This window comes from Lutjanus erythropterus, chromosome 5 (genome assembly GCF_056507025.1).
Source record: "Lutjanus erythropterus isolate fLutEry1 chromosome 5, fLutEry1.hap2, whole genome shotgun sequence".
Taxonomy (NCBI): Eukaryota; Metazoa; Chordata; class Actinopteri; order Lutjaniformes; family Lutjanidae; genus Lutjanus; species Lutjanus erythropterus.
In genome coordinates this window covers 27497113-27510988 of record NC_139321.1, presented here as the reverse complement: position 1 = coordinate 27510988, position 13876 = coordinate 27497113, and the positions used below count along the sequence as shown (strand labels likewise).

Below are 13876 nucleotides of genomic sequence, written 5' to 3'. Positions count from 1 at the left end.
AACATAGAAATAAAATACAAATCGATATATATGGATAAATAGATAAATAGATGAATATAAATAGGCAAACCATCATTAACACAACACATTCATGTTATGACTGGAAGTTGACAGTTTCCTGTGGCAGACTCGGGCTGTTTGAGGGGCAGGTGGAAAAAATGAAAAGGACATTAGATACAAGCAGTGGTGGACAAAGTACTCAACCCCAGTACTTGAGTCAGAGTATAGATACTCCTGGTGAATTATTACTCAACTACAAGTGAAAGTTGCTCAGTCAAAATTTACTTGAGTTAAAGTACTCGAGTTCTTGCTTTTAAAAATACTTAAGCATTCAAAGTACATGTTTTTAAAAATACTTAAGTACTCAAAAGTACAAATTACAAAGTACATTTTTCTAATATCAGTACATGCTGTATTGTTTTCATGATGCATTTACAGAAGCTTGTAACTCTCTGAAACCATCTAATGATGCACTGACCTGCTTGTAGAACCACTCTGCTACACAAAGCCCATAGAAATAAAAACTCCAGTATAGTAATGCAATCAAAAACAAAAAGGACAGTTATTGTCATTTTCTGATGTAACTGTATTAAAATCACATCATAAAATTAGATTGAAGCTGACTGTAAGGAGTTCTCCAAGTCTGTTAAATAACTGAGATTTCTTTCTGTCTTCAGAGGCAGTATATACATGAATTATGTTGTATTTTTCACCCCAATAAAAACAATCCAACTTTAAAAGCTACCTGGAATAATTAATAATTATAATAACATCTTGAGATTTAATTTTGTTTTTCTCCTGCCGTCACCATTACCGCTTTTTGTTTGAATGAAAGAGGGAGAGGTTGCTTGTGCTTGTTACAGAGAGCGCCTGGACATATTTCTGCTTTTACATCAGTCCCATTTGAGAGGAGCTACTGTGATTGGTTTCCTTCTGTGAGGAACACAACATGTGACCAATTGCATTTTAGAAAAGAAAAAACACCAACAGCTGACTTCAAAGCTGTGCTTAGTTGAAAAGTAACAACAACCTTCCTAGAAATGTAGTGGAGTCAAAAGTACAATATTTGTCTTTGAAATGTAGTGGAGTGAAAGTAATAAGTTTCCAAAAAAAAAAGGACTTGTACTTGCAGGTCAGTTTTATGGCACTGCATTACTTTTTCACCACTGGAGGGGCACCCTAGAGGGCACTTTGCATTAAAATCTGTTTTATTCTGTCCCAGTGTGATCAAATGTGTTGTCTGTCTGGAGTGCTGAAGGAATGAGTCTTAAAACACAAATTGTCACTGTTCAATGAAAAGAATGCCCCCCGGTACACACACACACACACACACACACACACACACACACTTTGCCAGAATTTCTGAACTTTGTCACAGGGCTGAGGGTTCAGATGTGAGGGGAGCTTCTGGCACTGATGTGAGAGCTCGCTCACTCTATTTCTGTCCTGTCAGGCATCTGTTCCAGTAAGAGGGGGAGAGAGGCACACTGTTAGGGGGGCGGGGGAGGCAGAGCCTGAGAGATTTGTGAACTACAGCAGGAAAAATGTGAAAATATGAAACAAATTACATGGAGGCTGAAAATACCATACACTCTGATGCAAACTTGTTTCATGTATGAAATCAGAAATTAATATTATTGTAGTTTATATTTAGCCCACAGTTTATGCAGAGAGTTTAAAAAACTCTTGGTGATATTTTGTGGTGGTAGTGTATTTGTGGCATAAGAAATGAGGAGATGTGACTTATAGGAAACAGCACAGAGTGAGGCTTACAGACAGCTCAGTGCCACACATAGCAGAAGCATGACTCAGTATGTTTGACTGGAGGCCATCCACAGTGTCACTGGCTTTGTGGTTACTATCAATATGAACTTGATACTACTGACCTCAGATTACTGTGTGAACAGAAGAACACTTTTTATTCATGCAAGGTTGATAACACACCCAGGCTAAGATGGGAATATTGCTGTTTGGATTGTTTTTTTTTTCTTATTCTCAAGTATTATTCCTATTATATTATTGTGGAGCCTCTTTGAATGAGAGTGGGAACGAGAATGAGAGGGGACCATATGAGGTAAACACAGATGAAGGTGGGAGGCATCAGTGGTGAAATGGAGCTGTTGTATACTGACCTCCTCTGCTTTGAAAATGTATTGCACACTGATCATGAGAACCTGACCCTCATTTCTGAACTCACGGACTTCCCCAAGGCACAAAATAAGCTTGATATGACTAGTACAATTTACAGAAAATGTGTAAATTCTCTATTTAAATCAATTAGATATTCAAATTATTGCAATAATAATTAAAGTTAAAGTTAAATAAAGTTATATTATATTATAATATATTATTCATAAAAGTTTTGTGTGCATCCATGATTTCACAATCTCCATGTTTTTTTCTTTTTAAAGTACAAGCAATTTATTTTTATCAACAATTTTGTGTAATTATTACAGATGAATACTGTCTGTTTTCCCAGTTCAGACAAATAAAATTTTATTTAATATAGCCCAATATCACAAATCACAATTTGCTACTGCACAGTGTGCAACACTGTCTGTCCTTTAGACGCTTGATCAAGCAAGAAAAAACAATACAGAAAAACCTTTTTTTAAAAAAACATGGAAGAAACCTCAGGTAGAACCACAGAGGAGGGATCCCCCCTACATGGAGAGACATGTCCATCTGTAGCAATTTCTCAGAACCATTCAATCCCAAAAACAGGTTATATTCCTTAAAATTTGTCACTGAAATTCAATCATTTAAAAATAAATGAAATGAAAACTTGTGAAAACCAAACCAAACAGCAAATGAAGCGAGTACAAAAGCATTTTTGGAATTCTGAATAGGATTTTCTGTTCACAGTTCTCACCCTTTGCCTTCCATCCAATAATGAGCACATTATGGTCCAAACTGGTCGGGAGTGAGAATAGCTACTTTGTTAGTAAGTCCATTGAGTGGGAGGGTCACACAGGCCAGACTTGTATATATCGCAGTACAAATCATGTTTCCTTCATCCAAGTCAACACTGCACGGATATTTTTTGCATATTTTTCCATTGCGCTGATTCCACCACAGTCAGCGGTCACTCCTCGTGGGACTGAAGTCAAGGTAAAGAACTTGTGGATCTGCTAAGAAAATTACCGTCAGACCTCTGACCTCTGCTTTAACTTGCATCTGTGAATTTTAAAGCTGGACAGCTGTATTCATCTGTAACACTGCATCCGAGATGTTACTTTAAATGCACATTACACTGCCATAAATGACACATAAATAAGCTTAACTGAGTGATACAGATCAACCCTCTGAACATAAATCTGCACTTCACGTGTAGTAGCTGTTATTTAGTTAAGCATTACTCCATTGTCCCACTGTAAGTGGTATCTCTACTGGTGAGATCTACAGATAGGAAGACTAAGCTCTAAGTTTGGTCAAAGGTACTTCGACCGTCTACACACACAAGGCTGCCTTCCACTCACCTCCTGCCTGCTGAGGTAGATGCCAGGAGGGATTAGGTGAGCTGAAATCCCCTGATGGTAGATGAGAAGGCGAAAACTACCCTCTCAAAGAGTAAGTGTGCAGCCTGCTGCCTGCATAAGCCATGAAAGCTGCTTTGTCCTCCTGTTTCATTAACTCACACAGTAACCATTAGTCTGGCAAGCTCACACCTTCAGGTAGAGACGGGGACACGGCTCCTGTAAGACAAGCAGGAGAGGTACAACGTACACTTTAAGAAATCCTACAGCAATTTAGTGGAATCAACTATTCTTTTCTCATTAACTTAAGATAAACATGCAAGTTTTTAAAAGTTTAATTTACTTCAATAAATAAATTTCCTCTTTTTTTCAGAACACTTCAGAACTTATAAACCTGAGTTTTTCTAACTTGAAGTCTTTTGACTTGAAATAATGAGTTGAATGAATGTACTGTACAGAGAAACATGATCAATAATTAATAATTTAACTATATCACTAAATTCCTCCAACAGGAGCAGCTGCCACTGTCAGTTCTTTGTGTAAAATAAAGACCTGAATTTTCAAACAGAGAAAATGTGAAAAGAAATCAAATCTATTTGTCAGTGTGACTGAGGAGCTGTTGGTCCAACTTAACATCTTAGGTGTATCAAACATGTTTTCTGAATACAACTCAATTTATATAAAGTTTATTTTGCTATAAAAGTTTAGATGTTTTGGATTATTACAAAATTGCTTCAACTTGTCTTTTCAAATTCAGTCTTAAAAATTTTAAGTAGTCCAGACATTAACTTTATGAAGTTCAACCAGTTTATTTTTACAGTGTGCATGGATAAGGCCACAGGCTTGTTTCTAAGCAACATGTGCATGTAAACACAGAGAGAACATACATTATACTTTTGGAGGGTATTGTCTAAAAAAGCAATAAATAACCACATTTTATTTATGGGTGTCAAAATTACTAATTTTTTTTTTATTTTAAATGTGTAGTTTGTTTTTCTCAGTTTCTTCTGCTTTCTACTAGTTTCTTTCTGTGAAGGACAAAAACCAAAGTCATAGACGAATGTGTACCTTAAAGTCTAGGATTATCTTGACAGCATAATCATGAAAAGATTATGAAAGCCACAGCACTTACTTACATGACCAGCATGTGTTACTCACAAGACAAGTCACATTTTTCACTATTAACTAAGGAAAACAAATGTCCATGTACAATAGACTTTTGAGTTTTGAAAATGTTACACCAACTAGTTTTATTGAGACATTCTACTTTTCTTCTTTAGATAAACTTGAATCTTTGAGTTGTAGAAACCAAAAAGAAAAGTTACTCGAAAATTGTTGTGTAAGCTCGTTGAAGTGAAGGTGAATAATGGTTAACAAATTAATAATTTTCAATTGCAACCATTTAATTTTCAAGTACCCAAATAATGACAAAACCAAAAAGTATCAAAAATCCTCAAAATGCAAACATGCAGTTTATATAAAGAAGAAAAGTAAATTATCTCAACAAAACATTACAGGTTGGCAAAACTGTGTTTGGTTTATTTCTTAAGAGTCAGATGTGGGATAAATAGCCAAATTACTTCTGGTTAAGGGACTAAAATTCAATGAAATTAGAACATTTTAAAAAACTGTGCAGCAGGTGTAGTTGTTTGGATAATTAAAATACATTTTTATGTGTTGACACAGGCAATGTAAACAGAGTTTTCTAGTTTTTCTGTTCAGACAAGGGACACTCTGCATGTCTAACACTCACACACTATATGTTGTGGAGAGAAAAAGTCTCATTTCAACTTAAAGTTTCTGAGTGTTTAATTTTATTTTTTCATTTTACTGTAGCAGTGATTGACCACAAGCAGCCCCACATCAAGCTGAGTGGAGGGATTATCTCTGACATGATACTAATGAGAGGTAAGAACACACTGTGCAAATGGGGAAAGAATGTTTTATTGCCAAGGCCAGAGCAAACAAATTATAAATGAATCTGCTCAGAAATGATCAAGGAAATGATTGAAGGTTGAGTAAAGTGCAGTCATGTCTGGAGCAGGGCGTTGTTTTGTGCTGTGGGCGGCAATGAAAAGTCGCAAGTATCAGCATTATCCTATCAGGGGGAGTGATAAAGAGGTGCACGTATAAAAGAATAATGTGATTTATGGGAATGACGGATCCTTTTAATTGTCTCTTCTTAGCACACCTGTGAGGCAGGGAACTACACAGACGCGGTGAGTGAGTTCAGTCTTTTGTTCTTCATTTAAATTCAGTTAAATGTTATTACAATGTGTCATCTGAGTTACATTTTGTCATATGAACACTATTAAGCTTCAACAAAATGGAATTTGCACAATTCTTGTGGTTTACAAGTTTAGTGTTTTCAAAAATAAATTGTTCCCTTTGCTAATTTTGTAATTTCCTAATTAGGCTGAAAATGTGTTTTAAAAAGCTTCTTAAAGTTTTAAGATTACGCTCTTCTGTCATGGTGCCTTGACACAGGTCAGCATGACTCACAGGTTCTCTGATCTGATCTGCCCTCTTCTCTTTTTTTCCGCTTACACCTCCCTTTTCATGAACATCACACTGCACTCCCACCTGCCCACATCTTTTCCTCCTGATCCAGACCCTCAGAAGCATGTCGTGTGGCGGGGTAAGGTCCTTTCTGGTGAGCCTCTCTCGGAGGAAGCCCCTGGAGCCCGAGGGGGAGCAGTCCACTTTTAACCGATGTCTGACCACTCTGGATCTGGTGGCCCTCGGTGTGGGAAGCACCCTGGGAGCCGGGGTCTACGTCCTGTCTGGAGAGGTGGCCAGAGACACTGCTGGACCCAGCATCATCATCTCCTTCTTCATCGCCGCCCTGGCATCCATATTCGCCGGGCTGTGCTATGCAGAGTTTGGGTCCCGAGTGCCCAAAACAGGCTCAGCATACCTGTACAGCTATGTGACTGTTGGAGAGCTGCTGGCTTTCATCACTGGGTGGAATCTGTTACTCTCCTACGTCATAGGCAAGTCTGATATAAAGCATTGCAAATGATTAAAGTGTCTATTATTCAATGATGACTATTTTGACAATTAGTTCTCTTATATTATCTTTTGTTTTTTAAAATAACAATTAAATTTTTGCCTGTGTATGCCAAAAAATTACAGACAAAATATTTCAACTCAGTCTCTGTCTCACACTCCCTGGCTCAAATATGTGTGTGAGATATATTTCCCTCTTATGCAACTTGTTTGGCTCACATGAAACCCATAAATGATCAACCTTGAGAATGAGACACTTTGTGAACTTTCATCCGCTGTAGAGCAAATTCTTGTCTTTCTGAGCAGTGAAAGTTGGCGTTTCCTTCACTGACAATCTTCCTGTTTTATCTCTACTCGTGAGATCCATTGCTCAATGTTGAAAACATCATAAACCATGATTGTGGTTTAAAATAACTCAGCCATAAAGAGTTAAAGACTCACAGAAGGAAATGTTGCCATCTGTATTTTCTGTTTATGACTGCAGTTACATGGTGACTCAGGCTGATTAGTTTATTGCATCTCTCTGCCATTATCTGCACTATCAGGGACGTCCAGTGTCGCGCTGGCATGGAGTGGGACCTTTGACGACCTCATAGGGGGCCACATATCGAAATACTTTGAAACACACGCGGCCATGGGCCTACCTGGCCTGGCACCTTACCCAGATGTCTTTGCTGCTGTTCTCATCTTGATACTGTCAGGTAAAATGATGACACTGTTGTTGTAATTGTGGCAAAGGTCATATATACAATATAGTTGTGGTTGCACTTTATTTTACACTACACTAATAAAATGTAACAAGCTGTAGTTTGTATCAAATTAAACAAAACTATTAGTCAGCATTAGACCATTTATTAGACATTTATTAGACTTAATTATAGGTTAATTTAGGACACATTACAACACAACTGTACTGTAAACTAAGGTGAAGTCACATACCTGCCACTTGTCTTACGTAGCTGATATTTGATTTCACTTTAATTTACAGTTCAGTTCAGTTGCAATGTGTCCCTAATTACCCCCCAAATAAAGTCTAACAGTTTGAAATAATACAGTTTAGTTTACAACAGCTCTGTTGTTATTAGATATTAATTGCCCTCTAATGAAGGCTAAGGGTCTCATAAAGGGTTTAATACTGTCTAATAAAACACATACTATTTACGGTTTTTGTCTAATTTGATACAAAGTACAGCTTGTTACGTCTTGCGACTGTACTGTAAAATAAAGTGCATTCACTCTGTTTCCCATGAAGGTGTGCTGGCATTTGGAGTAAAAGAGTCAACAACAATCAACAAGATCTTCACAGCAATCAACATCCTGGTGCTGCTGTTTGTGACCATCTCTGGATTCATCAAGGGTGACCTCTCCAACTGGCAAATCAGTGAAGAGACTCTGATAAACGCCACTGCAATAGACAAGTAATGTCAAAGAGCAATATGATCCTGAACGTGTTTGTGTGTGTCCTGTCTTATGTAAATACAGAAGAAGTGCTCTCATTATCACGCTGTCAATAACCACAAAATAATATTCTTTCCTTGCTGCAGAAACTTGACATCTGCTGTCAATGTGACAAGTATCTATGGAGTTGGTGGATTTTTCCCCTATGGTTTTACTGGCACGCTGGCCGGAGCTGCAACATGTTTCTATGCTTTTGTTGGATTTGACTGTATTGCTACAACAGGTAAGAGAAGAACGTCTCTTCATTAGTATCTTTGTGATTATATAGTCACCCAGCATGTTTTAATGTAAATCCAACATGCTGGGTCAAAAAAACCAAGCATCCCAAAACTCTTTTACACTTCCTATTTCTCACTTAAAATGTTTTCAGAAACATTATTTTAGGAAACTGTTTAGTTGTAATGCAAGAAAAGATTGCAACCAGGATGCTAAATTGACGAGCCAAAACTAAGCACTGTCACCCACACTCTTATTGGCGCTATGCATGCTCTGGTTGCAAAAAAAAAAACGAAATGGAAAGCCCCATAATGCCCAGCTTGAGACACAGTAGTCCACTGACTAATATCGGAGACACCCTCTTTCCACTAATTATTCTACTATATATCAACAGGTGCAGACCAAAATGTCTCTGCCAAGTAGACAGACCTACAACTAGTCAGAGCAACAAAACGTACAATAGTTAGGGTTGGTGCTTGGGCTGTTTTCAAACCGTAAAAATGGCATCCTGATCACAAACACTCTCAAATTACAGTTTAACAGTATGACAAAATGTTTTTCGAGGTGAGAAACAGGCAATGCAGTAAGTGATCAGCACTGCCTAGCTTCAGACTTTTATCTAAGTTTTGTGAGCCCGGTGTGATATACTTAGAAAGTGTAACTACAGATCTCTATTAAATAGATGGTTGTGATTGGCCGAAAGAGATCCAAGATGGGTAGAAATCTGTCTGAATGGGAGGGGAGGCAGATATATCTGCCAGAGCAAAACACAAACATAAACATACATATGTAGATAATCTTTTCATGTTTCTGTGTTTTGCTCCATGGTTCTAGAATTGTTGTTATTTGCAGGGTCAGTAATGAACTCTAAAGCTTAACTTTCAAGATGATGCAGTAGCTTTCTAACATTTAACACCTACTACTCACCAATTTATTACTTGATAAGAGCAGTAAATAATTCTTGTTATTGTCATGAATTATCACAGTATCACGCATTATTGCTGCTATATCAGCAGTTAATGATGTTCCTCCTCCTCCTGTAATAAATCTTCTTTAATGAAAAATAATCTTTGTTTTGTTCTTTATAGGTGAGGAGGTGAAGAACCCGCAGAAGTCTGTCCCTCTGGGCATTGTGGCCTCATTACTCATCTGTTTCCTGGCCTACTTTGCTGTGTCTGCTGCTCTCACCCTGATGATGCCCTACTACGAGCTCAGTGAAAAAAGCCCCCTGCCAGTGGCCTTTGAACATGTTGGATGGGGTCCTGCCAAATACGCCGTGGCTGTGGGATCGCTGTGCGCCCTGTCCACCAGGTATGACTCTACTAATAGTGCAGTCGGGGTCATTGGAAAAAATAAAGTGGTAATCCATGGACTAAACATGTTCATGTTAATTGCCGGCATGGCCGAAGATTTAGGCAGTCAGTTGTTTTCGTTCATTGCTGAGAATGAATCCCAATGACTTTGGTGACATAAAACTCACTGCCTGTAATCTTGCTTTCGATGTTAACTTGCTGTCTCCTCACCTAACCTCAGAAAAGTTCAGGGCAAATCATTAATGTTCCATCAAGGTAATGAACCATCAAACAGCACAGTGGAACATTTTGCTTAATTTTTTATAATCTCCATTTTAGTACCACACTGAACGACACGGTTAGATTGCATTCAAGCAAGCAAGTTAATATTAACACAGCACCAGCAAACTAGGTGGCTTATGATTGATGTAAAATGTAAATTATGAGCAATTAGCTAGGGTTTTGCCAACAATAGCTAACTGAGATGTGACTGTTGCTTTTACAGGTCTCCCACCAATGCTTTCGGCATAACAACATATTCAACAATTTAAAGTAATATGCCTTAAATTAATATGGAAAAGGTAGGGTCTTGTGTAATTAATCATTAACAAACCCTCTCCTAAATAAAATAAACCAACTCTCATCTATTTGAGACAGAACGCCAGCAAATAATTTTTTGGGAATGACTGACAAATCAACATAGAGATGCTGTAGGGGATAATCTGCCTCTCAGAGTCAGGTACCGAAACCATTGAGATGGCTTTTGACTGGCCCTTCTTGTCTCTCCAGTCTGCTGGGTTCGATGTTCCCGATGCCTCGGGTGCTGTTTGCCATGGCAAGAGACGGCCTGCTTTTCCGACCGCTGACCAAAGTCACCTCAAAGGGCAGTCCGGCTGTTGCTACCATATCATCTGGATTTGTGGCAGGTACAGATGTTCCAGCTGTTCCTCAGCTTGATTTATACACGGTGAGGTTTTACGGACTTGAAGTAACTCAAACTGCTTGTTTGTCATCTTTAGCCGTCATGGCTCTGCTGTTTGATCTGGAGGCGTTGGTGGAAATGATGTCTATTGGCACTCTGTTTGCTTATACACTCGTGGCCATATGCATCTTAATACTAAGGTATACTGGATACTTATTACTGAGGCTTTACCCAGAATACTGAACACAACTCAATTAATTTTACTCATCTATTCATTATTCTTGCAATCAAGGTACCAAGAGGATCAGCCCAAAGACACAGACCTTCAGGTCAAAGACTCAGGGACCAAGTTTGGCCTCCTGAACCCTCCACCATCTCCCAATTCATCCACTTCAAGAACAGTCACAATGTTGACTGTAGGCTGTGGTACGTAAGGCAAACATTACTCAAGCACTTAAATTGTTTCTCACAAACTCTAATACCTTTTCTTGACCACCAACAATTTCTTTGCTTTTCGAAATTCATCTGCCTTTCTGGTCCCTGAACTGCTCTCCTTCATTCACCTGCTCTTTCTCTGCAGTTGTATGTATAGCTGCACTGTGTGTCACCTTGACCAAAGCCATAGATGCTCTGGCCAAAATGGAAGTGTGGAGTATTGTGGTTGTGTGCATCCTCATTGCCATCCTGGTGCTCAGCACAGTCATCATCTATAGGCACCCACAAAATACCAGCAAGGCATCTTTCATGGTAAGATTTTAATTGACAAGGCCTGTGTCAAACCGTCCTTTCGTAGGAAAAATCCTTGAAAAAGTTGTGTATAAACAGTTTCAAATTTCTAAGTGAAAACAGCCCTGGTTTAAATAGTCACTGACCTCAAATTAAACACAGATGCTTGGCCTCACAGTTGCGTTCAACACCACGGATCATGAAATCTTAAGTCACAGACAGTATTACACCATTGGATTATCAGGCCCCGTCCAAACTGGTTCTCCTCCCACCTCAAGCGAGTTCCAAATTATCTCAAAAGGTCAGTCCTTGCCACACTACAATTTAATCTATACATGATTCGTTTTGAACAGATCAGAATACTGCAATGCTCTCGTCACTGCTTTATCAAATCATTCAATAGGAAAGCTGTCAGAATTCTTACCAGTGCAAGGAAGCATCATCACAGTACTATTTCAATCGCTTCATTGACTTCATTCAACAGAGGATTCACTTTAAAATTCTTCTACTGGTTTTTAAGCCACTGCGTGTTTCAGCTGCCCTGTGCATTTAGACCTCTCAGGTCTTCAGACAGTGGCTTTTTGGTTGTACCCAGAATAAGGTCAGGAGCTGGTAAAGGTGCTTGTAGTTACTGTGGACCTGTCCTCTGGAGTGATGACTTGCAGTCTACAAAAACTTTGTCTACATTCAAAGCTAAGCTCAAAACCTCCCTGTTTTCTCAAGCCTATGAACAGTTTCATGTGTGGGTAAAATTGTGTGCATGTGTTAACTTCGCTGTATGAACATTGTTAGTGTGAGTGTCTGTGTGAAGGTATGATGGTTATAAATATATGTTGTTCATAATTTTTATTGTTATATCACTATGTTGCATTATGGTTGATTGTGTTTGTTTTATGTCTTTTTATGTAAAGGAGGTGGGGTTTCTCTGTAATGAAATGTGCTCTGTATCACAGCAATTACACCCATATATTGTGTAAGACTTAGAAAACATTAACTAGAAAATTTAACATCCTCTATTTCCTCTGTTCACAGGTGCCCTTAGTCCCAGCTCTGCCTTTACTGAGTACACTCATCAATGTCTACCTGATGATCCAGTTAGGTGCAGACACATGGTTACGATACGCTGTTTGGATGTTAGTGGGTAAGACTGTATTTCTGCTTGAAAGGTTTAGTGGGCTTGTTATCGAGTTAGCTGCTGAACTGTAATGATCCCCATCTTCTCTCCAGGCTTAATCATCTATTTTGGCTACGGTGTGCGTAACAGCATTCAGAGGAAGCGTCTCATGGCCAGCCAGACGACAATTGAAACTGTCAGCAGCAAAATAGAAAAGGACGTCATCATCAATGAAGAGAAATTCTGAGCAGCTCGAGCAGAGAGAAACAGATTGAGATGTTACATTAAGTAACTGCTTTAAATGTGTGACTACTGATTTCTGTGCAGCAGTGCTGATCTGTCTGTGCAGTGTTTGACACCTGTCGAGTGTTGAAATGTAGACAAACAGACAGATGGGTCAGCTTGTTAACTTTATTCCATTCAGACTTTATTACATGTACATGGAGTTTGTAATGTATCTAAATATTGACTGAAATGGTCCCTGACATATTTTTGGACCTGTATCAATATCAGAGCCATGTCCCGGAGCCTCCAAATCTGCTCACAAGGTAATTTACACCTTAAAAAGAAAAAGGGCACAACTGTGTTATAACTACCACTTTATTCTACTTAAATAATACGTTTACACTTTTCATATCATTTGTAAAATGTAGAAATTTATTGGAATTTATACAGTTCTAATTATGATTATGAATAACAAGAAAATTGTTTTTTTTTACATATCAAAATATAGAGTTAAACTGTACACAAGCACGTACAATGTAGATACAGAAAATCTTGTGAAATGTCCTGTTTTTAAATTCACTTTATTAATTGTTTATTGTTTAAAAATGTAAATATGGGAACTGTACATGTTTTCTAATTATCTATTTTAAATGTATTCCTTGATTAAAAAAAGAAAGACTACAGTTTTTTTCACAATCTGGAGATCATTTTCTGCAGGGCTTGTGGGTAAAAGTCCCAGTTCCACTCGTAATCTTGGATAAAGAGCCAGAGACCGGCTCACTGAGAACAAAAGGACCTTTCACAGCAGCTTACCTGTGTCATGTTCAAAGTGTTAGCTGGTCACTTGAAAGGAAAGGTTTACATTCATCTCACTGGGTTCAGCACGCTATGGATTTAATCAAATATGCAAAAACTTGATCTATTTTAATGTTTAGGAATATGTAATTTCACCATGAATAATTGATGAGTACAAACACATTGTTAAATCAAATCAGGGGTCTTTGTATAGTTTAAAATCTCAAGTTATCTTCAGATGGTTTTACAATCTGTGCAACAGATTGTTATGTTTATAAAAATACTGGTTTGAAAATGATAGATTTTCACATTAAAATCTTGTTTTCACAAATTGTTTCACACTAGAATTTTAGGATCTTGTCTCTCCCGTGTTTTAAAGCACCTTTAGGCTGTTAGATGTATTGCACAAAACACCATTAAAATTGAAAAGCTGTATTTCCAGACATAAAAATGATAAATCTCACCCTTACAAGATAAGTTGATCCTTCTTTTGCATGTATGGCTTTGTCCATTTTATGCCATTCAGAAAGACAATCTGCATATGTAGAAGACGTTTATTGGGCACCAACTGGTTTTAATAACCTTGCTGCCACAGTCTTTTCTGGGCTGTGTGGTGTTTTTTGGAGGGTCAGACTCATGCTGC

General features: G+C 38.1%; 1 protein-coding gene across 2 annotated transcripts; it reads left to right on the top strand.

Annotated features, from left to right (window-relative positions):
• Positions 1-3072: 3072 nt before the first annotated feature.
• Positions 3073-12675, top strand: LOC146327069 (cationic amino acid transporter 2). 2 transcript variants are annotated; one of them, XM_084719481.1, is made up of 14 exons: positions 3073-3111; positions 5313-5384; positions 5663-5695; positions 6088-6469; positions 7031-7186; positions 7738-7903; positions 8030-8166; positions 9248-9470; positions 10241-10377; positions 10471-10573; positions 10666-10799; positions 10954-11120; positions 12132-12240; positions 12327-12675. In XM_084719481.1, exons 4-14 carry the CDS (start codon positions 6100-6102, stop codon positions 12458-12460), a joined length of 1836 nt encoding a protein of 611 aa, XP_084575607.1. In that variant the 5' UTR covers positions 3073-3111; positions 5313-5384; positions 5663-5695; positions 6088-6099; the 3' UTR covers positions 12461-12675. The 2 variants fall into 2 exon arrangements, with proteins under 2 accessions (XP_084575607.1, XP_084575606.1); XM_084719480.1 differs by lacking the exons at positions 3073-3111; positions 5313-5384 and having other exon boundaries at positions 5569-5695.
• Positions 12676-13876: the final 1201 nt, after the last annotated feature.